Source organism: Cherax quadricarinatus, chromosome 35 (genome assembly GCF_038502225.1).
Source record: "Cherax quadricarinatus isolate ZL_2023a chromosome 35, ASM3850222v1, whole genome shotgun sequence".
Lineage (NCBI taxonomy): Eukaryota > Metazoa > Arthropoda > Malacostraca > Decapoda > Parastacidae > Cherax > Cherax quadricarinatus.
Window position 1 is genome coordinate 13,341,617 of NC_091326.1, and position 24,609 is coordinate 13,366,225.

Genomic DNA, 24,609 nt, shown 5'->3' on the forward strand with positions numbered 1-24,609 from the left:
ATCTCTGGCTGAAGGAGACTCGAACCTACGAACCTTAGGACAAGGTTTCGAGTCTCCTTCAGCCAGAGATCAGTGTTTGTATATATTTCGCATGCTCTCGCGAATTCCTTGCATAGGTATATATATATATATATATATATATATATATATATATATATATATATATATATATATATATATATATATATATATATATATATATATATATATATATATATATATATATATATATATATATATATATATATATATATATCTTTCTTTCAACACACGGGCCGTATCCCACCGAGGCAGGGTGGCCCAAAAGAAACAACGAAAGTTTCTAGTTTTAAATTTAGTAATATATACAGGAGAAGGGGTTACTAGCCCCTTGCTCCCGGCATTTTAGTCGCCTCTTACAACACGCATGGCTTACGGAGGAAGAATTCTGTTCCACTTCCCCATGGAGATAAGAGGAAATAAACAAGAACAAGAACTAGTAAGAAAATACAAGAAAACCCAGAGGGGTGTGTATATATATATATGCTTGTACATGTATGTGTAGTGTGACCTAAGTGTAAGTAGAAGTAGCAAGACGTACCTGAAACCTTGCATGTTTATGAGACAGAAAAATGGACACCAGCAATCCTACCATCATGTAAAACAATTACAGGCTTTCGTTTTACACTCACTTGGCAGGACGGTAGTACCTCCCTGGGTGGTTGATGTCTACCAACCTACTACCTAGATATATATATATATATATATATATATATATATATATATATATATATATATATATATATATATATATATATATATATATATATATATATATGTCGTGCCGAATAGGCAGAACTTGCGATCTGGGCTTAAATAGCAACGCTCATCTTGCCATATAGGACAAGTGAAAATTTGTGTATACAATAATTTCGCCAAAATCATTCTAAACCTAACGAAAAAAAATATATTTCACTGTGTTTGTTTAGTATTAAATTACTGTAAACAGATCTAAAATATATTTAGTTGGGTTAGGCTAAAATAAATTGCTCTTGTTATAATAAGGTTAGGTAAGTTTTCTAAGATTCTTTTGGTGCAAAATTAAAATTTTTTACATTTACATTAATGAAAAAAATATATCTTTAAACGTATAAGAAAAAATTTCAGAAAGGACTTAATTTTAAATGAGTTCTTGCTAATTGACCAGTTATATATATTCGGCACGACATATACATATATATATATATATATATATATATATATATATATATATATATATATATATATATATATATATATATATATATATATATATATATATATATATATATATATATATATATATATATATATATATATATACTTTGTATCGTAGTTTTGTGAATGTTCTGTCAATGTATTTTGTCTTTAAATAAAATATATATATATATATATATATATATATATATATATATATATATATATATATATATATATATATATATATATATATATATATATATATATATATATATATATATATATATATATATAGGGAGTGGTAGGAGAAAATTCTCAAACAGCTTCAGGGAGAATATTGAGTTTTCCCTGAAGCAAGTTTGTTCTTTTCTCTGAGGATGAGGGTCCCTATAACAGTTCTAGAGGTGGTACCTACATATATATATATATATATATATATATATATATATATATATATATATATATATATATATATATATATATATATATATATATATATATTGGTGATTGGTGGAATGATGAAGTAAAGGGTGTGATAAAAGAGAAAAAGGTAGCTTATGAGAGGTTTTTACAAAGCAGAAGTGTTATAAGAAGAGCAGAGTATATGGAGAGTAAAAGAAAGGTAAAGAGAGTGGTGAGAGAGTGCAAAAGGAGAGCAGATGATAGAGTGGGAGAGGCACTGTCAAGAAATTTTAATGAAAATAAGAAAAAAATTTGGAGTGAGTTGAGCAAGTTAAGAAAGCCTAGGGAAAGTATGGATTTGTCCGTTAAAAACAGAGTAGGGGAGTTAGTAGATGGGGAGATGGAGGTATTGGGTAGATGGCGAGAATATTTTGAGGAACTTTTAAATGTTAAGGAAGAAACAGAGGCAGTAATTTCATGCACTGGTCAGGGAGGTATACCATCTTTTAGGAGTGAAGAAGAGAAGAATGTAAGTGTGGGGGAGGTACGTGAGGCATTACGTAGAATGAAAGGGGGTAAAGCAGCTGGAACTGATGGGATCATGACAGAAATGTTAAAAGCAGGGGGAATATAGTGTTGGAGTGGTTGGTACTTCTGTTTAATAAATGTATGAAAGAGGGGAAGGTACCTAGGGATTGGCGGAGAGCATGTATAGTCCCTTTATATAAAGGGAAAGGGGACAAAAGAGACTGTAAAAATTATAGAGGAATAAGCTTACTGAGTATACCAGGAAAAGTGTACGGTAGGGTTATAATTGAAAGAATTAGAGGTAAGACAGAATGGAGGATTGCGGATGAGCAAGGAGGTTTCAGAGTAGGTAGGGGATGTGTAGATCAAGTGTTTACATTGAAGCATATATGTGAACAGTATTTAGATAAAGGTAGGGAAGTTTTTATTGTATTTATGGATTTAGAAAAGGCATATGATAGAGTGGATAGAGGAGCAATGTGGCAGATGTTGCAAGTATATGGAATAGGTGGTAAGTTATTAAATGCTGTAAAGAGTTTTTATGAGGATAGTGAGGCTCAGGTTAGGGTGTGTAGAAGAGAGGGAGACTACTTCCCGGTAAAAGTAGGTCTTAGACAGGGATGTGTAATGTCACCATGGTTGTTTAATATATTTATAGATGGGGTTGTAAAGGAAGTAAATGCTAGGGTGTTCGGGAGAGGGGTGGGATTAAATTTTGGGGAATCAAATTCAAAATGGGAATTGACACAGTTACTTTTTGCTGATGATACTGTGCTTATGGGAGATTCTAAAGAAAAATTGCAAAGGTTAGTGGATGAGTTTGGGAATGTGTGTAAAGGTAGAAAGTTGAAAGTGAACATAGAAAAGAATAAGGTGATGAGGGTGTCAAATGATTTAGATAAAGAAAAATTGGATATCAAATTGGGGAGGAGGAGTATGGAAGAAGTGAATGTTTTCAGATACTTGGGAGTTGACGTGTCGGCGGATGGATTTATGAAGGATGAGGTTAATCATAGAATTGATGACTGAAAAAAGGTGAGTGGTGCGTTGAGGTATATGTGGAGTCAAAAAACGTTATCTATGGAGGCAAAGAAGGTAATGTATGAAAGTATAGTAGTACCAACACTCTTATATGGGTGTGAAGCTTGGATGGTAAATGCAGCAGCGAGGAGAAGGTTGGAGGCAGTGGAGATGTCCTGTTTAAGGGCAATGTGTGGTGTAAATATTATGCAGAAAATTCGGAGTGTGGAAATTAGGAGAAGGTGTGGAGTTAATAAAAGTATTAGTCAGAGGGCAGAAGAGGGGTTGTTGAGGTGGTTTGGTCATTTAGAGAGAATGGATCAAAGTAGAATGACATGGAAAGTATATAAATCTATAGGGGAAGGAAGGAGGGGTAGGGGTCGTCCTCGAAAGGGTTGGAGAGAGGGGGTAAAGGAGGTTTTGTGGGCAAGGGGCTTGGACTTCCAGCAAGCGTGCGTGAGCGTGTTAGATAGGAGTGAATGGAGACGAATGGTACTTGGGACCTGACGATCTGTTGGAGTGTGAGCAGGGTAATATTTAGTGAAGGGATTCAGGGAAACCGGTTATTTTCATATAGTCGGACTTGAGTCCTGGAAATGGGAAGTACAATGCCTGCACTCTAAAGGAGGGGTTTGGGATATTGGCAGTTTGGAGGGATATGTTGGGTGTCTTTATGTGTATGCTTCTGGACTGTTGTATTCTGAGCACCTCTGCAAAAACAGTGATAATGTGCGAGTGTGGTGAAAGTGTTGAATGATGATGAAAGTATTTTCTTTTTGGGGATTTTCTTTCTTTTTTTTTGGGTCACCCTGCCTCGGTGGGAAACGGCCGACTTGTTGAAAAAAAAAAAATTATATATATATATATATATATTATATATATATATATATTATATATATATATTATATATATATATTATATATATATTATATATATATATATATATATATATATATATATATATATATGCAAGGAATTCGCGAGAGCAGGCGAAATATACACAAACACTGATCTCTGGCTGTATATGTATATATATATATATATATATATATATATATATATATATATATATATATATATATATATATATATATATATATATATATCGTGCCTTGTGTGTGTGTGTGTGTGTGTTTGTGTGTGATTACATACTCACACATACTTTTGCCATGTACAAAATTCTGAATTCCTCTGATGTCTAGCAGGTACGAGATACACCATAGTGTTGTTCCAGCACCATAAGTCACCCAGCTCAGGCTGATACATTACAACACAGCGGCTAAACCTGTGTGATGTAATATAGCTAGTGTTTCTTTCCAGTGTATATCTGTTGCAAGTTAATGACGTCTCACTGTATCTGCAACACGCAAGTTAATGACGTGTCTCTGTATCTGTGGACGTCACTTTAAATCTCGCAAGAGACGTCCCGAGATTATTCAAGTCTATTATTTATATCTTGGAGAACATCATCTAGAATACGCGACCACGTTCTTGGATTTATATTAACCAAAATTAGGTTATTGGCACTATGTATGGCACTTGTGTATGGTTACTGGCACTAAGTATTAACGCTCGTGTATGGCACTTGTGTATGGTTACTGGCACTATGTATTAACGCTCGTGTATGGCACTTGTGTATGGTTACTGGCACTAAGTATTAACGCTCGTGTATGGCACTTGTGTATGGTTACTGGCACTAAGTATTAACGCTCGTGTATGGCACTTGTGTATGGTTACTGGCACTAAGTATTAACGCTCGTGTATGGCACTTGTGTATGGTTACTGGCACTATGTATTAACGCTCGTGTATGGCACTTGTGTATGGTTACTGGCACTATGTATTAACGCTCGTGTATGGCACTTGTGTATGGTTACTGGCACTAAGTATTAACGCTCGTGTATGGCACTTGTGTATGGTTACTGGCACTAAGTATTAACGCTCGTGTATGGCACTTGTGTATGGTTACTGGCACTATGTATTAACACTCGTGTATGGCACTTGTGTATGGTTACTGGCACTATGTATTAACACTCGTGTATGGCACTTGTGTATGGTTACTGGCACTATGTATTAACGCTCGTGTATGGCACTTGTGTATGAAATAATACATATTTTAAATCTATTCGGAAAAAAAAACGTATTTTGATAATTGGAGGAAAAAATTATATTTTTACGTTATGGTGCGTACAATATTTTATTACGTCGTGTTTCATACAAATAATTTTTTTAACGTCAAGTTACGTACAGATATTTTTTTTTACGTTATGTTGCATGCAAGTTCACATTGTTTACGTCATGTTGCAAACAGTTTTGCGTCATGTTGCATACAAACACAGATTTTTTGACGTCGTGATGCATACGGAAATACAATTTTTTGAGGTCATGTTGCATAAGAAGCAGATTTTTTACCTAATGTTGCATGAATATGCAAATTTTGACGCCATGCTGCATAAAAAACAGATTTTCACATGTTGCATAACAGATTTATGGCGACATATTGCATAAAAAATACAGATTTTTACATCATGTTGCATAAATGAAAATGGAGATAATGAAGTTACATTAAAAAATAAATATTTAGATTTTAATGTTCAAATAAATTTGTTTCCAAATTATTTTAATGTTTATTCAAGTTTTTAATTATTATACAGAGGGAAATTAGGGTACATTATTTTAATTAAAATCAGTTTTACAAGTTAGCTAGCTCTCTCTCTCTCTCTCTCTCTCTCTCTCTCTCTCTCTCTCTCTCTCTCTCTCTCTCTCTCTCTCTCTCTCTCTCTCAATTAATTAATTACGAATATGCAAATCACTAATCAACTAGCCATTCAATTATTGCACATCTCATATTGCATTTGCACTGTTGTGCTAGTAGCTGGCTAGAAGGTAGTGTACTGTGCTAGTAGCTAGCTGGAAGGTAATGACTACTGTGATAATAGCTGGCTAGAAGGTAGACTACTGTGATAATAGCTGGCTAGACGGTAGACAGCTATGCCTGTAGCTGGCTAAAGCGTAAACTACTAAACTAGTAGCTGGATAGAAAGTAGTGTACTGTGTTAGTAGCTGGCTAGAAGGTAGAGAGAACTGTGTTAGTAGCTGGTTAGTAGGTAGATACTTCTATGCTAGCAGTGTCTACTATGCTAGTAGTTGGCTAGAAGGGAGACTATTGTGCTAGAAGCTGGCTAGAAGGTAGACTATTGTGCTAGTAGCTGGCTAGAAGGTAGATTAATGTACTAGTAGCTAGCTAGAAGGTAGAGAATGTTGTGCTAGTAGCTGACTAGGTGGAGAAATCTACCTAGTAAGCTTATAGAAACTAGGACCCTGAATAGCTTTGTGAAAAGGTTAAGCAAATAAGAGGCTGAGAATGGATGATTGTGAGAAGGACCTGACTAGTATGGGCCAGTAGGCCTTCTGCAGTGTTCCTCCACTCATATGTTCCAGTAAAAACTTAGCTGGGCTAGTATAGAGCTAGGTGGGCTAATGAAAATCTAGTTGGGCTAGTAAAGAGCTAGCTGGTCTAGTAAAGACCTAGTCGAGCTAGTATACAGTTAGCTGAGCTAGTAAAGACCTTGCTGAGCTAGTATAGACTAGCTGGGCTACTAAAGAGCTAACTATGCTAGGAAAGAGCTAGCTGGGCTAGTAAAGAACTAGCTGGATTATTAATGAACTAGTTGAGCTAGTAAAGAACTAGCTGGGCTAGTACAGAGCTAGCCAGGCTAGTAAAGAGCTAGCTGGGTTAATAAAAAGCTAGCTAGACTAGTAAAGAGCTAGTTGAGCTAGTAAAGAGCTAACTGGGCTAGAAAAGAGCTAGCTGGGCTAGAAAAGAGCTAGCTGGTATACTAAAGAGCTAGCTGGGCTAGAAAAGAGATAGCCGGGCTAGGAAAATGCTAGATAGGCTAGTAAATAGCTAGCTGGGTTAGTAAAGAGCTAGCTGGTATACTAAAGAGCTAGCTGGACTTGTAAAGAGCTAGCTGGGCTAGTAAAGAGTTAACTGGGCTAGTAGAGAGCTACCTGGGCTAGTAAAGAGCTAGTCAGGCTAGTAAAGAGGAGGCTAGTAATGCTTCTCGTGGGGTTGAAGTTTAACAGCCACTTCACTGGACTTCCACAGTTGCTGGGCTAGTTGCCTCTGCTGGGCTAGTTGGGACGGCTCAGCTTCCTGGAATCAAGAACATAGATCATTAATTACTCTCATTATTAATGATTAACGAGTAGATATTATGTAATTTAGGTAATGAGGCTCTTGTCTCTTCTTCATTCCTTCCTTCCTTTAGTTCTTAATTCCTTGCTTCCTTCACTGCTTCTTTCCCTCATTCCTTTCTTTTCTTCGCTCCTTCCTTCATTCACACCTTCCATCACTGCTTCCTTCTTCATTCCTTCCTTCACTCCTTTACTCTTTCCTTCCTTCTCTTCTTCCTTTCCTCCTTCATTTCTTCTTTCCCTCCGTCATTCCTTCATTCACTCACTCCACTCCCCTTCCTTCCTCTTCTCCCTCAGTCACTCTCTCCCTCCCTCCCTCCCTCCTTCTACATACCTTGCAGTCTACGAAGTATCGTCCGCTCACTCCATCTACTTCCTCCGCCACAGCTACATAGATGGAAGTTTGGGCTCCCAACTCCGAATCCTGAATATGTGATAGACAGATGGAGAACATGGAGGGATAGGTAGATAGGGAATAGATTGGGATAAATAGGTAGGAAATAGGTTAGGATAAGTAGATAGGAAATAGACTGGGATAGATAGATATTAAGTAGATTTGGATAAGTAGATAGGGAATTGACGGGGATAGGTAGATAGGGAATAGATTGTGATAGGTAGTATTTACACCAAATATTCATTCCAGGTATTCTATTGTTTACGCCAAACAAACTTTATTTACACCCACTGTTATGTATTTATTCCCATTGTATAAACATTGATGTTTAGATTAGATATTTAAATCCATTTAAGATTTTACACAAAACATTTCCACGTAAATTTATCGTAATGGGGAGAAAAAATGAATCCATGGTAATGGGGGTGGTAAACTTATGATAATGGGGTGGAAAATTTATGGTAATGGTTTGGAAAACATATCAATGGTAATCTGGTGGAAAATATGTTTATGGTAATAGGGGGTAGAAAATTTATGGTAGTGGGTGGAAAGTAAATCAATGGTAATGGGGTGGAAAATGAATCTATGGTAATGGAGGTGGAAAATTTATGGAAATGGGGTGGAAAATAAATCCATGGTGATGGGGTTCCGTACCTTGGAGACAGCGAGAAACATAATCTTGATAGCACATATCAAAAAGCTCAGGGGATGAGCATCCAGTATCCCAGTGTTGACGGCCCCGGGGTGAACACTGTTGGCTGTCACCCCTGTGGGTGGAGACTTTCACTGAGGTCAATGGTGGAAAAATAAAACACAAATGAAGTTTAATGCGAACTTTGGTTGACAACGTTTCGCCCACGCAGTGGACTTTATCAAGTCACAAACAGATCTACCTGGGTGACATTTGTTTTATTCATCAGGAACTGCGTCCTGACACGGGTCTTAATCCTAAGATGACGCGTCTGAGGATCTCCAAGATGTCTAACTAATTCAGCCGTTCTGTGGCAGCGATCAGGGTTTGCCCTGGGTACGTATGTATAATGTTCGCCAAGACCGTAGCCCTGGCACGGGTCTCAATCTTGCGATGACCCGTCTCTGGCTCCCGAGGGAGAAAGGTTTCTACAATGATGCGATGTATGCTGCTCATGCACTCTTCTGGTCAGTTCAACTGGTGCATCTCATAAGCGACAACACCATATGTACTCCAATCTATGGACACTAGCGAGGAGGAGGATATGTCGTTATCACAGGTAACAGCTTGTCTGGTTCGTTGACTCCATAGTACACTAGTGTGGCCGCAGTCATCTCTGGGTCCTCTTCGGGAGGGAATATCACTCCTAGTTGCCTGCGGAGTGTCTCAGTAACTTCGCACTCCAGAAGATAGTGTGTTAGGGGCCGCTGGACAACGTGCTGACAGTACTTGCACATCTCCTCCTCAGCCTTGTCTACCATCATCTTGGCTGTGGGAAAGCCCAAACGAAGCCGATGGATGGCGGTACACTGCGCTCTGGACCAGCTTCTATCATATGAAGGGGGTTCTCCCTGAGTCGCTGCTCGGTACCACTGTTGAGATGGGGTATCACCTAAGACCTCCCCCATAAGATTCATGGCTCTGGCAGCCACCAGTTTGGTCTGTCGTAGGCTGATTGGGACAGTAATCCCAACATGTGGATAGTCTGTTGCTGCCTTGGCTGCATCATCTGCCGCCTCATTTCCCAGGATGCCAGCTTGGCTGGGGATCCAGTTCAATGTCGATCTGTTACCCTGAACTTCTAAGGCTGTCATTATGCTCAGGATCGATGTGATGAGGTGAACATTGTCCTGTGGTTGAGGATGGGAGAGGGCATTGATTGCAGAGGTGGAATCAACATGTATGACAGGTCGGAGTCGATGTCGTAGGGCATGTGACAATGCCTGCTGAATCGCCACCAGCTCAGCTTGAAGGATCGTGCAGTGGTCAGGGAGTCGCCAGCCTTGTGTGTAACCATTGTGGTACAGTCCAGCTGCTGCTCTCTTCCTGTCAGGGTCGACAGAACCATCCGTGAAATACACTGCACATGTGCCTCCCTCTGCCAGTGCCATGCTTGTCTCAGCATGATTGCTGAGGGTGTCTTGACTGCAGAGACGCTTAGAGATGGGTAGCTGCATGATGCAAACATCGGCTGGATCTGGGCGCCAGGGAGGTGGTGGATGGTACCCAGCAACAGGAAGGTCACAACTCTTCTCATGGAGTAGTTGTACAGGCAGCAGCTTCCGCCCAGCAGCACAAAACGAACGAATCCAGGAGTAGTCCGTGAAGAGTGTGGGATCTTGTGACATGGTTGCCAATATCCGTCTCCTTAGTGGGGTACCTTGCTGCCGGTGCAGAATCGTGGCCACTTTGCAGGCGTTTATGTATCTTACTCTGTCAGCCAAGGAAGGAAGCCGGGCCTCAGATCTGAGACATACTGTGTTGGTCCAGATGGGGGCCCCAAGCATAGTTCTTATCGCCTGATTTTGTACGACCTCCACCCTTTGCCTGCTCTGCGGGAAGAGATGAGCTAACGCCGGTGCACCGTAGTCATTGAGCGAGCGTATAGCTTGTATATAGTACAAGCGAAGTACATCTTTGCTTGCCCCTGCATGGTGCTTCGTCATGGCTCTCATGGCGTTGAGTCTGAGTAGAGCACGTGACCTGACATACGCGGCCTGTTTCTGAAAGGTCAGCTTTTTATCAATGTAGATTCCCAAGTACAGGTAGGAGCCTGTCCACTCAAGTTCTATATCCTGAATACGTAATCTATTCACAGGATCTGGTTCCTTGAACATCATTGCAATAGATTTCTCGGCCGAGATCTTGAGGCCTAGTTCCTTGCAAGACTGCGTAATTAGGTCCAAAGCGCTCTGAGCCTGTCGTTCTAAATTGCTTTCCCATTCACTACGAGTGCAAGATCATCAGCATAGCTGAGGAGCTGTATACCACTATGAAAGGGAAGGCTCACAAGTTCTTGCATAAGGATGTTAAACAGGGTAGGACTGAGCACACCTCCTTGTGGCGTACCGTTTTCCAGGGTTTTAAAGGAAGAGTAGTGTCCCTGTAAGCTGACATAGGCCTGCCTGCCCCTAAGGTAGGACTCTATCCAGGCCAGGAGGCGTCCTTTGATTCCCTTCCGAGCTAGTATTGCCAGAATTGCTGTGGGGCTGGCTAGCTCAAATGCCTTTTCAAGGCCGAGGTAGACGACAATACTAGGTTTTTTGTTACTATCAGCAATCTGGCTTAGAAGAGTGGTTATGCACTCTGCTGTACCCACTCCTTTGGTGAAGCCAAATATGTGATGATGAGAGGGTCCAAGTTTCCATAGGAGGCGGTTTAACACCATCCTCTCAGCAGTCTTGGCTAAGCAGCTGGTCAGCGATATGGGTCTCATACTGCCTGGGTCCTTGGGCTTTGGAATTGGTACGATGGTAGCTTTCTTCCAAGCTGCTGGGAGTGTCCTGGCCCTCCACGACTTCTTAATGACGTCTAGTATGGCCTCCCATCCACTCTGCCCAGCCCGTGCAATCATGGAGTATGTAACACCATCGATGCCCGGGGCAGTGTCACCTGTGTTCTTAATGGCACGTCGGAGTTCCAAGTCCGTGAGGTCTTCATCAGTCACATCTTCCGACTCACATGCAGCTTGTATCGTTAGCTGGCGCTGTGGCAGAAGATCCGTCTGTATATTCCGGATGTCCTGTGGGAGCTGAGTGGAGGCTCCCCTGGAAGTGAAAAGCTCCACTAGTTTCTCAGCTTCCTGGGATGGGTTCGGGTGTGCTGGTGGCCTCGGCTTGCTCTTGCCAATTGCTATGTTGAGCTTGCCCCATATCTCAGATAAGGTGGTGTGATGCCCGAATGTTGAGCACCACTCCAGCCATTTCTCAGTTTTTACTCTGAGAGAGACTCTGCGAGCATGCTGCACAATGGCTCTCAGAGTATTCCTGTTCTCTGCTGTAGGGTTACGCCTGTATAGCTTCCTAAAAGAGTTGATGCGGTGGTTCTGCTCCCGCACCAGTCTCTTTTGTGAGTGCGTCCTGCGGTCTTCTTTGGAATTGCGCACTCTGCTGCCTGGATGAGAACAGTGATTAGCTCCTGTTCAGCCGTATCACAGTCTTCAGATAGAGAGTATGTGGACCACCAGTCATGAAGATAATCCTGGAACACCTTCCAGTTGGCCCTCTTTACGTCCCATCTAGGAGGCAGCACAACTGTGGGAGGCCTGTTGATGTTGAATGTGGTGATCACTGCAAAGTGGTCACTGACAAGGTGAGGATGAGTTTCCCATGTGGCTCCTGCTGCGAGTTGTCTTGACCCAAAGGTAAGGTCGAGGCAGCCACCCAACAGGTGTGCGGGGTCTCCATTGGTTAGCAACTTTACCTCTGGAATATCGTGTAGGAGCATTGCTATGTGTCTGCCAGCAGCATTGGTTGCTGAGTGAGAGTGCAGCATTGGGTGATGTGCGTTGAAATCTCCACCTACAATAATACACTCAGTGCGTGCTAGTGCGAGGAGCTCTGCAATGTCGAGGGTGTGTCTTGGGTTCTTGTAGTTGTTATAGATGGTAATGGGCGCCCCAGGTATGTGCACAAGGATGGCCTGTACCTCGACATCCTCCCCACAGTCCACAGGGTTGGCTATAACCTCGTGAGGTATTGTATTGGATACAAATACAGCTGTGCCTCTGCAGTGAACGCCCGGGTCCATGTGCCGAAAATACCCAGCAAAACCGGGTAGTCTTGGGCACCTAGTCGGGACAGTCAGAGTTTCTTGTAGCAAGACGATGTCAACCCGATCCCGAATTACTGCCTCCAGCAAGAGGTGCTGTTTGCTCCTTAGGCCCTGAATGTTCCATTGTAGAACCTTGAGGGTGTGATTTGGTACCGAGGTTATTCCGTCGCTGTTGTTTCCTGAGCTGGAGACTGAGTCCTGCCCGCTCTGAGAACCTGCAAATTCATGGCATCCACTGTCTCCTCCTCGGTCAGCAAGCACACTCTCAGGAGCGTATTGACCATCTGCCGGAATGTGCTCTGTTGTTCCGTGGAGTTGATTGTGTTGCAAATAAGATCCGTGAACACCTTGATGAGTGCTACGAGATCCTCCCTGGTGAGAGCCTGATTTGGGGTTGGGTTCGAAACAGTGGATATTATCTGGGCTGTTGTGGTCTGTAGGGACTGCTGAGGGTTGGATTTCTTTATTGTATGCACCGTGGTCTGTTGCTGTTGGGTAGCCGGGATCTGCTGGTGAGGTGCCAGTTGAGTCTGCAAAGCGCCTGTGCCGGGTAAGGAGTGCCTGCGTTGTTGTGCTATGGCCGGTGGGGGCTCGTTTAGTGCCACCTGCTGATCGCATTGACCAGATGCACCCTGTTGAAGCCTCCTGTTCCTCTTGTTTCTGTTTCTTCGTTGAGGTAGTGGTGCAGGAGGTTCTTGACCTTGACGCCTGGTTGAGACTTCGAGGGTTGGGAATTCCTGGGCATTGACTTGGGTTAGCTGCTGAGAGATCTGCGGTATGGCAGCGTTCTCTGCACCCATCGTCTGCTGAGAGTGATGATCCGTCGTAGCCTGTTGCGGAGTTTTTGGCGTCTTCCAGACTCCTTGAATTCTGGCGAGCCTCTCGGGGCATCGAGGATTCCAGGCATGATGTTTCTGCTTGCAGTTCGGACATTGTGGAGTGGGTGGAGATGCATTTTTCAGCTTGGTGATGCATTCCTCGGTAGGGTGGTGCTGGCTGCAGACACCGCAGATTACTCTGTTTGGACAGAGTGCACCCAGGTGTCCATAACGTTGACACTAGAAGCAGCGAACTGGTTCTGCTGTGAAGGTCCTGACATCGTACTTGCCCCAAGAACCGAGGTCCAGCTGGGATGGCAGTGGTCCTACATGCTGAATGAGGACCTGTCGGGTTGGTGCGTTGCCTGCCGTCTTTGCCTTGAGACGTTGAGCTGACACCACACTGGGGTGAGCTGCTACTGCCTCGATGGGCATCATCAGCGGGTATCGCATCACTACACCCTTGGTGATTTTCTGCCGAGAGTCCAGTTCCTCCAGGGTGAATGAGCGATCTGTCTCCATGACTCTTTTCAAGGTGGTATACATTTCCTTGTTGAGAGGAGTCAATATTGGTTCTCCCCTCAAGTTGAACCATATCTTGAACTTCAGGTTGTGTCGTGATTCCAGGTATGAAACAACGCCATAGTGGGTTCTGTGGTCCCCGTAAGACTTCACCTTGAATTTGCCAGGTCGGTTGAGCTGGTTTGCCTGCTCCTTGGACGGATGGTGCTTCTTCTTGTTGTCCACAGTGTTCCATCCCTCTTAGTTTTCGGGGGGTGGGGTGTTTATTTCCTCCCCTGTTTCCATTGTCGCTGGCTCCATGGTTGGAACTGTCAGATCTGCTACAATGTGAGCAGGATCTTCCTCTTCCTCTCGCAACTTCTTCGCTAGAATTGCGCCTGATTTACCTCATCTTTTGTATATAGTTCTTCTGATTTCTTATTATGTCCAAGAATCTGTATTGATAAAGCCACTGGATGGCGAAACGTCTACAATAAAGATAAGCAGATGTTGCACAAGTGTCTTAACTTTCATAATGAGTATAACATATGTTAGGCCCTACTACTACTACTGCCTCCAGTGTTATATTCACTTATATTCGACTGAAGAAGCCTGTTGTGCAGGCGAAACGTTTCGGTAATAAAGATACCTAAATGTTCCACATGTTTCTAGAGGACCTGGCTTCCCACTCCTTCCTTGACCTGTCCTTCCAGTCGCCCACCTGACATTCCCTACTCCCCAGTACGGTGAGGCTGCAACTTTTCCTATAAATTCATGTTTACCTTTCACTTGTGTATCTGCTGAAGAGGATCCCAGAAGGAAGGTCGAAATATAGAGATCAATCAGCCTCCTGTGTTTCTGTCTCCGTCTGGGTTATTTCTGAGCAAGTGTCTATGTAAATTAACAGGCTGATGCTATACTGTTTGGAGAATCAAGAGTTAAAACACAGGAAATTGCAGTTACCTGAGCCTGACAGCTTGACAGCCAGCTCCTGTGTGAACAGCACGTTGCACAGCTTGCTCTGTCCGTAAGCTGCCATTACGGAGTACTTGTCGTGTTCGAAGTTCAACGAATCTGGGTCCAGCTTCTTGGGCTGCGAATGGGCTGAGGACGACACGTTGATCACCCGGCTAGGAGCACTTTTCTTCAACAACCCTTGTTAAATGAATAACAACAATGCATAAGAACAATAAAAAGGAGGAACACTGTAGCAAGCCTATTGGCCCATACTAGGCAGGTCCTTCTCAAACCCGCTAACATAAGATAAACAGCAGCAATGCCTCATGCTAATGAGATTTGTGCAACATTTGGGTATGTTGACTGTAGTAACGTTTCACTAGCCAGTGACTTCATCTGTCCATTACAGAAGAGGAACTGTAGAAGGTGAGAAGGAGCTTGGGGTAATCAGTCCCTCAGCCTGGAGAGGATGTGTTCAGGTCATCAGGAGTATCAGCAACGACCTCGGTAGTACCAACAGCAACCTGAACATTAAAATCATCAGCAAGAGCAATATTAATAGCAATAATAGTAACAACAGAAACAAAAGCAGGTTGATGCATTTGTTAGTGGTTGAATTTTATTGGTTTATTATAATTATTTTTATAATTATTATTATTATTAGAATGTATAAGAGAAATAAAAAGAATTGTGTAGGGCTCTATTACGAACACAGATAGCAACTGAAGCAGTGTTGCACCTTGCCATAACCCAAGTCAGCAACACAACTAGCAACTTGGCAATAAAGGAACAAGGCGATCACAGAACGAGTAGTTTCTCTCTAATCCGTATATTATTTCTCTACTGCTACGTACGTACACTATTTACACAGTTAAGTTGCCAGAATAAAGATAAAGACAGAACAACTATCCATTCGGAGAGAAGAAAAAGTGGACTAGACCAGAGTAAGTGAGAGTCTGCCTCACAGCCAGGCAGGTTCTGATCTCACTGGTGGGTTGAACTGGACAACTGACACAGCAGAGGGGCCCCAGAACAGCTATACTCTGAATTACCAGTTGGCTGGTAGTGAGGGCATGCCAGTGGGTGTTTAAAGACTATAGAATAAATGGAATTTAGTCAGCACACACGCCACAGAGAATGTGAGGAGGAGGACGAGGAAGAGACGAGTAATGAAGAGGAGAAACCTGATGATTATTATGAGGAGAAAGAGAAGGAAATGAGACTAGAGGAGGTTTGTGAGGAAGAGGAGGAGAAGGTAGGTGGGGAAGAGTACCTACCTAGGAGGAAGACCTGCCTAGGAGGAGGACCTACCTAGGAGGAGGTTGGTGAGGAGGAAGTGACCGAAGTGGTTGGTCACCATGGTCAGTTCTAATCCATCTTTGGTCAGCTGCTTCTCCTTCGGTCCCAGGATACCAGCGTTGTTGATCTGTGAGAGAGTGAGAGAGAGAGAGAGAGAGAGAGAGAGAGAGAGAGAGAGAGAGAGAGAGAGAGAGAGAGAGAGAGAGAGAGAGAGAGAGAGAGAGAGAGAGAGAGAGAGAGAGAGAAAGAGAGAGAGAAATAATAAGATTTAGAATTGAAATATTAGATTTTGTCGCCGAAGTGGATAGTTTTAGTGTACTCATATTTATCCTATATAGGGTAGCACAAGAGCATATGGATACACAATAGGCCCAGGAACTAGGCCCAAAAAAAGGGGTAACAATAGTATATCTGGATTTAAATCTTTTACAAGCAACTTTAGGATATGTAAAGTAAAAGGACACAAGTGCAACTAATGTGCATAATCTATAGACGAGTCCTAATCAAGGATATATAGAGTTGAAGAACAACCTAACTCCTATTATTTATGCTTCTGGATAAGAAGCCAAGGGTTCTGTTCGCTTTAATGTAAACTCTTATGCACCGCTAGAACTCCCAAATCCTTTTCGCAATCAGTAATATTAAGATCTACATTATTTAGTTTATATGTGGCATGGTTATTTTCCTGTCCAGTGTTTAGAACTTTGCATTTGTCCAAATGAACCTTGATCTGCCACTTCTCCGATCACTGCATCAGTCTATTTAAATCTTTCTGGAGTGCTCTAATGTCCTCGTCAGAATGAATTCGTTGGCCTATTTTAGTGTCATCGGCAAACTTGCTTATATCGCTGTTTATTCCCTCATCTATGTCGTTTATGCAGATAGTGAACAACAAGGAGCCCTACACTGACCCCTGTGGAACACCGCTCGTGACGCTTCCCCACTCTGATTTTTTCCCATTTATGCAAACTCTCTGCTGCCTATCAGTCAACCATATCTCTATCCTGGAAAAAAAATATTCTCATCTTATTCCGTGTGCCTTAATTTTCCTCAATAGTCTCTGATGTGGGACTCTATCAAAAGCCTTAATGAAGTCCATATACACAATATCGTATTCATTTGCATGATCTACCTCTTCAAATACGCCCTTTATTAAAACCATGCTGAGATTCGTTGATCAATTTATGCTTCTGAAGATGGCTACGAATTGCCTCGGCAATTATTAATTCCCATAAATTTTCCCACTATGGAGGTTAGGCTAAGGACCTGTCACCTGCTTTGAAAATGGGTATTACATTTGCCATTTTCCACTTATCAGGCACTATGCCAGTTTGTATTGATATGCTGAAAAGATTAGCCAAAGGTATGCTAAACTCCTCTTTATATTCCTTTAGAACTCTTGGATACAGTTCATCAGGGTCTGAGGATTTGTTAGGTTTTAATTTATCTATTTGTCTAGGGACCATGTCACTCATGACCCTAATCGTGCATAATTTATTATCGTCCTGTTCTACATAATTTATTATTTCTGGAATATCACTAGTATCTTCCTGCATAAAAACTGAGAGGAAGTAAGTGTTAAAAATTTCTCAGTCCTTTGAAATCGGCCAAGTGGAAGTCAGGGACAGAGACTTGACTGCCATTATTAGGGTAATTCCATGATATATTAAAACTGAGTGATTTATAATCATTTTCCCCAAGCTCATCATTAACCTCAAGATTATTAATTAGCGATTCCCTGCTGGCAAGAACCAAGTTAAGCAAGTTATTTCCTCTAGTTGGTTCTGTCACAAACTGTTTTGAAAAACAATCTTGAATCGTATCAAGAAAGTCGCTTGACTCTAAATTTCCCGTCAAATTGCGCCAGTCAATTTGTCTAAAGATAAAATATCTGGTTTTCGCTTTCTTTAATGCGATATCTTGACATATTACATAAGTTATTAAACTGTCTACCTGTGTATTACTTAATTAGTAGATTATTAAGCACATAGTGTTAAAAACCAGAAGACTGACCACATACTTTGCATTTAGTTTGATCACCTGTGTGCTTGACTCCCTCCCTCCCTCCCTCCCTCCATCCCTCCCTCCCTCCCTCCCTCCCTCCATCCCTCCCTCCCTCCCTCCATCCCTCCCTCCCTCCATCCCTCTCTCCCTCCCTCCATCCCTCCATCCCTCTCTCCATCCCTTCTCTCTCTCTCCCTTCCTCCCTCCATCCAAGACCTACCAAGATATGGATGGCAGTCTCTGTCTGGAGTATTTGCTCGGCGAACTTCCTGACGGAGGCGAGGTCGGAGGTATCCAGATGTCGCACTACCACCTCCCCGACGCTACCTGGAGACTCTCTGATCTCCGCTGACGATGCAACAGAAGGAAGAGTTACTTGTGATTGTTGACAACGCTCTCAGATGTAGTTGAATTCTGAGTATATCACACTATTACGTCTCTCTCTCTCTCTCTCTCTCTCTCTCTCTTTCTCTCTCTCTCACTCACTCACCTGCCACTTTGCATGCCTTTTCCAGGTTCCTACAAGCAAGGATCACCCTCGCTCCTCGACGCACCAGGTCCTTGGCTGTGTACTTCCCAATACCTGCAGACAGGTAGAACTTTAGCAGTAGCAGCTGTGTCCATGCAAATCTTAATGCTGTTTTCACAGCATATATATATATATATATATATATATATATATATATATATATATATATATATATATATATATATATATATATATATATATATATATATATATATATATATATATATATTTATATATATATATATATGTATAGGAGCCTTTGAACCAAATGAGAGAGTAATTGTGGTAGGGGACCTGAATGCTAAAGTAGGAGAAACTTTTAGAGAGGGTGTGGTAGGTAAGTTTGGGGTGCCAGGTGTAAATGATAATGGGAGCCCTTTGATTGAACTTTGTATAGAAAGGGGTTTAGTTATAGGTAATACATATTTTAAGAAAAAGAGGATAAATAAGTATACACGATATGATGTAGGGCGAAATGACAGTAGTTTGTTGGATTATGTATTGGTAGATAAAAGACTGTTGAGTAGACTTCAGGATGTACATGTTTATAGAGGGGCCACAGATATATCAGATCACTTTCTAGTTGTAGCTACACTGAGAGTAAAAGGTAGATGGGATACAAGGAGAATAGAAGCATCAGGGAAGAGAGAGGTGAAGGTTTATAAACTAATAGAGGAGGCAGTTAGGGTAAGATATAAACAGCTATTGGAGGATAGATGGGCTAATGAGAGCATAGGCAATGGGGTCGAAGAGGTATGGGGTAGGTTTAAAAATGTAGTGTTAGAGTGTTCAGCAGAAGTTTGTGGTTACAGGAAAGTGGGTGCAGGAGGGAAGAGGAGCGATTGGTGGAATGATGATGTAAAGAGAGTAGTAAGGGAGAAAAAGTTAGCATATGAGAAGTTTTTACAAAGTAGAAGTGATGCAAGGAGGGAAGAGTATATGGAGAAAAAGAGAGAGGTTAAGAGAGTGGTGAAGCAATGTAAAAAGAGAGCAAATGAGAGAGTGGGTGAGATGTTATCAACAAATTTTGTTGAAAATAAGAAAAAGTTTTGGAGTGAGATTAACAAGTTAAGAAAGCCTAGAGAACAAATTGATTTGTCAGTTAAAAATAGGAGAGGAGAGTTATTAAATGGAGAGTTAGAGGTATTGGGAAGATGGAGGGAATATTTTGAGGAATTGTTAAATGTTGATGAAGATAGGGAAGCTGTGATTTCGTGTATAGGGCAAGGAGGAATAACATCTTGTAGGAGTGAGGAAGAGCCAGTTGTGAGTGTGGGGGAAGTTCGTGAGGCAGTAGGTAAAATGAAAGGGGGTAAGGCAGCCGGGATTGATGGGATAAAGATAGAAATGTTAAAAGCAGGTGGGGATATAGTTTTGGAGTGGTTGGTGCAATTATTTAATAAATGTATGGAAGAGGGTAAGGTACCTAGGGATTGGCAGAGAGCATGCATAGTTCCTTTGTATAAAGGCAAAGGGGATAAAAGAGAGTGCAAAAATTATAGGGGGATAAGTCTGTTGAGTGTACCTGGTAAAGTGTATGGTAGAGTTATAATTGAAAGAATTAAGAGTAAGACGGAGAATAGGATAGCAGATGAACAAGGAGGCTTTAGGAAAGGTAGGGGGTGTGTGGACCAGGTGTTTACAGTGAAACATATAAGTGAACAGTATTTAGATAAGGCTAAAGAGGTCTTTGTGGCATTTATGGATTTGGAAAAGGCGTATGACAGGGTGGATAAGGGGGCAATGTGGCAGATGTTGCAAGTGTATGGTGTAGGAGGTAGGTTACTGAAAGCAGTGAAGAGTTTTTACGAGGATAGTGAGGCTCAAGTTAGAGTATGTAGGAAAGAGGTAAATTTTTTCCCAGTAAAAGTAGGCCTTAGACAAGGATGTGTGATGTCACCGTGGTTGTTTAATATATTTATAGATGGGGTTGTAAGAGAAGTAAATGCGAGGGTCTTGGCAAGAGGCGTGGAGTTAAAAGATAAAGAATCACACACAAAGTGGGAGTTGTCACAGCTGCTCTTTGCTGATGACACTGTGCTCTTGGGAGATTCTGAAGAGAAGCTGCAGAGATTGGTGGATGAATTTGGTAGGGTGTGCAAAAGAAGAAAATTAAAGGTGAATACAGGAAAGAGTAAGGTTATGAGGATAACAAAAAGATTAGGTGATGAAAGATTGAATATCAGATTGGAGGGAGAGAGTATGGAGGAGGTGAACGTATTCAGATATTTGGGAGTGGACGTGTCAGCGGATGGGTCTATGAAAGATGAGGTGAATCATAGAATTGATGAGGGAAAAAGAGTGAGTGGTGCACTTAGGAGTCTGTGGAGACAAAGAACTTTGTCCTTGGAGGCAAAGAGGGGAATGTATGAGAGTATAGTTTTACCAACGCTCTTATATGGGTGTGAAGCGTGGGTGATGAATGTTGCAGCGAGGAGAAGGCTGGAGGCAGTGGAGATGTCATGTCTGAGGGCAATGTGTGGTGTGAATATAATGCAGAGAATTCGTAGTTTGGAAGTTAGGAGGAGGTGCGGGATTACCAAAACTGTTGTCCAGAGGGCTGAGGAAGGGTTGTTGAGGTGGTTCGGACATGTAGAGAGAATGGAGCGAAACAGAATGACTTCAAGAGTGTATCAGTCTGTAGTGGAAGGAAGGCGGGGTAGGGGTCGGCCTAGGAAGGGTTGGAGGGAGGGGGTAAAGGAGGTTTTGTGTGCGAGGGGCTTGGACTTCCAGCAGGCATGCGTGAGCGTGTTTGATAGGAGTGAATGGAGACAAATGGTTTTTAATACTTGACGTGCTGTTGGAGTGTGAGCAAAGTAACATTTATGAAGGGATTCAGGGAAACCGGCAGGCCGGACTTGAGTCCTGGAGATGGGAAGTACAGTGCCTGCACTCTGAAGGAGGGGTGTTAATGTTGCAGTTTAAAAACTGTAGTGTAAAGCACCCTTCTGGCAAGACAGTGATGGAGTGAATGATGGTGAAAGTTTTTCTTTTTCGGGGCACCCTGCCTTGGTGGGAATCGGCCAGTGTGATAATAATAAAAAAAAAATATATATATATATAAATATAGGTAGTAGGTTGGTAGACAGCAACCGCCCAGGGAGGTACTACCGTCCTGCCAAGTGAGTGTAAAACGGAAGCCTGTAATTGTTTTATATGATGGTAGGATTGCTGGTGTCCATTTTTCTGTCTCATAAACATGCAAGATTTCAGGTATGTCTTGCTACTTCTACTTACACTTAGGTCACACTACACATACATGTACAAGCATATATATATATACACACCCCTCTGGGTTTTCTAATATTTTCTTAATAGTTCTTGTTCTTGTTGTTTATTTTCTCTTACCTCCATGGAGAAGTGGAACAGAATTCTTCCTCCGTCAGCCATGCGTGTTGTAGGAGGCAACTAAAATGCCGGGAGCAAGGGGCTAGTAACCTCTTCTCCTGTATATATTACTAAATGCAAAAGGAGAAACTTTCGTTTTTCCTTTTGGGCCACCCTGCCTCGGTGGGATACGGCCGGTGTGTTGAAAGATATATATATATATATATATATATATATATATATATATATATATATATATATATATATATATATATATAAATATATATATATATATGTATATATATATATATATGACCAGTTTTACATATTCGGCATGACATATATATATATATATATATATATATATATATATATATATATATATATATATATATATATATATATATATATATATATATATATATATATATATATATATATATATATATATATATATATATATATATATATATATATATATATATATATATATATATATATATATATATATATATATATATATATATATATATATATATATATATATATATATATATATATATATATATATATATATATATATATATATATATATATATATATATATATATATATGTCGTGCCGAATAAGCAGAACTTGCGATCTTGGCTTAAATAGCAACGCTCATCTTGCCATATAAGACAAGTGAAAATTTGTGTATGCAATAATATCGCTAAAATCATTCTGAACCTAACGAAAAAATATATTTGATTGTGTTTGTTTAATATTAAATTATTGTAAACAAATCTAAAATATATTTAGTTGGGTTAGGCTGAAATAAATTGTTCTTGTTATAATAAGGTTAGGTAAGTTTTCTAAGTTCCTTTTGGTGCAAAATTATAAATTTTTACATCAACATTAATGAAAAAAATATATCTTTAAACGTATAAGAGAAAATTTTAGAAAGGACTTAACTTTAAATGAGTTCTTGCTAATTGACCAGTTTTACATATTCGGCACTACATATATATATATATATATATATATATATATATATATATATATATATATATATATATATATATATATATATATATATATATATATATATATATATGTATGTATATATATATATATATATATATATATATATATATATATATATATATATATATATATATATATATATATATATATATATATATATTATATATAAGAAGAGTAGAGTATATGGAGAGTAAAAGAAAGGTGAAGAGAGTGGTGAGAGAGTGCAAAAGGAGAGCAGACGATAGAGTGGGAGAGGCACTGTCAAGAAATTTTTATGAGAATAAGAAAAAAATTTGAAGTGAGTTAAACAAGTTAAGAAAGCCTAGAGAACGAATGGATTTGTCAGTTAAAAACAAAGTAGGGGAGTTAGTAGATGGGGAGATGGAGGTTTTGGGTAGATGGCGAGAATATTTTGAGGAACTTTTAAATGTCGACGAAGAAAGGGAAGCGGTAATTTCATGCACTGGCCAGGGAGGTATACCATCTTTTAGGAGTGAAGAAGAACAGGATGTGAGTGTGGGGAAGGTGCGTGAGGCATTACGTAGAATGAAAGGGAGTAAAGCAGCTGGAACTGACGGGATCATAACAGAAATGTTAAAAGCAGGGGGGATATAGTGTTGGAGTGGTTGGTACTTTTGTTTAATAAATGTATGAAAGAGGGGAAGGTACCTAGCGATTGACAGAGAGCATGTATAGTCCCTTTATATAAAGGGAAGAGGGACATAAGAGACTGTAAAAATTATAGGGGGATAAATTTACTGAGTATACCAGGTGAAGTGTCTGGTAGGGTTAATATTGAAAGAAATAAAGAGAGCAGGATTGCGGATGAGCAAGGAGGTTTCAGAGTGGGCAGAGGATGTGAAGATCAAGTCTTTACATTGAAGCATATATGTGAACAGTATTTAGATAAGGTAGGAAAGTTTTCATTGCATTTATGGATTTAGAAAAGGCATATGATAGAGTAAACAGGGGAGCAATGTGGCAGATGTTGCAAGTGTTTGGAATAGGTAGTAAGCTACTAAATGCTGTAAAGAGTTTTTATGAGGATAGTGAGGCTCAGGTTAGGGGTGTAGAAGAGAGGGAGAATACTTCCCGGTAAAAGAAGGTCTTAGACAGGGTTGTGTAATGTCACCATGGTTGTTTAGCATATTTGTAGATGGGGTTGTAAAAGAATTAAATGCTAGGGTCTTGGGGAGAGGGGTGGGATTAAATTATGGGGAATCAAATTCAAAATGGGAGTTGACACAGTTACTTTTTGCTGATGATACTGTGCTTATGGGAGATTCTAAAGAAAAGTTGCAAAGGTTAGTGGACGAGTTTGTGAGTGTGTGTGTAAAGGTAGAAAGTTGACAGTGAACATAGATAAGAGTAAGGTGATTAGGGTATGAAACGGTTTACATAAAGAAAAATTGGATATCACTAAGCTCACACACTGAGGTCCGGAGTTCGAATCACCGGTACGGCTGGAAAACATTAGGGACGTGTTTCCATAAGACACCTGCTGTCCCTGTTCACCTATCAGCATAAAATGGGTTCTTGGGTGATAGTCGACTGGTGTGGGTCGCATCCTGTGACATAACTGACCTAATTTGCCCGAAATGCTCAGCATAACAAAGGGCTTTCTATATAACTTGTAGAAATAAAGAT

At 40.7% G+C, this 24,609-nt stretch overlaps 1 protein-coding gene across 4 annotated transcripts in view; it reads right to left on the reverse strand.

Moving 5' to 3' along the window:
- Positions 1–5,309: 5,309 nt before the first annotated feature.
- The window catches only part of LOC128695125 (retinol dehydrogenase 13), a 26,198-nt gene continuing 6,898 nt past the window's right edge, over positions 5,310–24,609 (reverse strand). For all 4 annotated transcript variants that reach the window (XM_070091397.1, XM_070091396.1, XM_070091399.1 and 1 more), the window contains exons 3-9: positions 18,571–18,663; positions 18,301–18,428; positions 16,089–16,203; positions 14,784–14,975; positions 8,412–8,524; positions 7,698–7,787; positions 5,310–7,322 (exon numbers count right to left, since the gene is read on the reverse strand). In XM_070091397.1, coding sequence (XP_069947498.1) covers positions 7,218–7,322; positions 7,698–7,787; positions 8,412–8,524; positions 14,784–14,975; positions 16,089–16,203; positions 18,301–18,428; positions 18,571–18,663 — 836 coding nt within the window. In that variant the 3' untranslated portion in view covers positions 5,310–7,217. The remainder of the gene's footprint in view (positions 7,323–7,697; positions 7,788–8,411; positions 8,525–14,783; positions 14,976–16,088; positions 16,204–18,300; positions 18,429–18,570; positions 18,664–24,609) is intronic.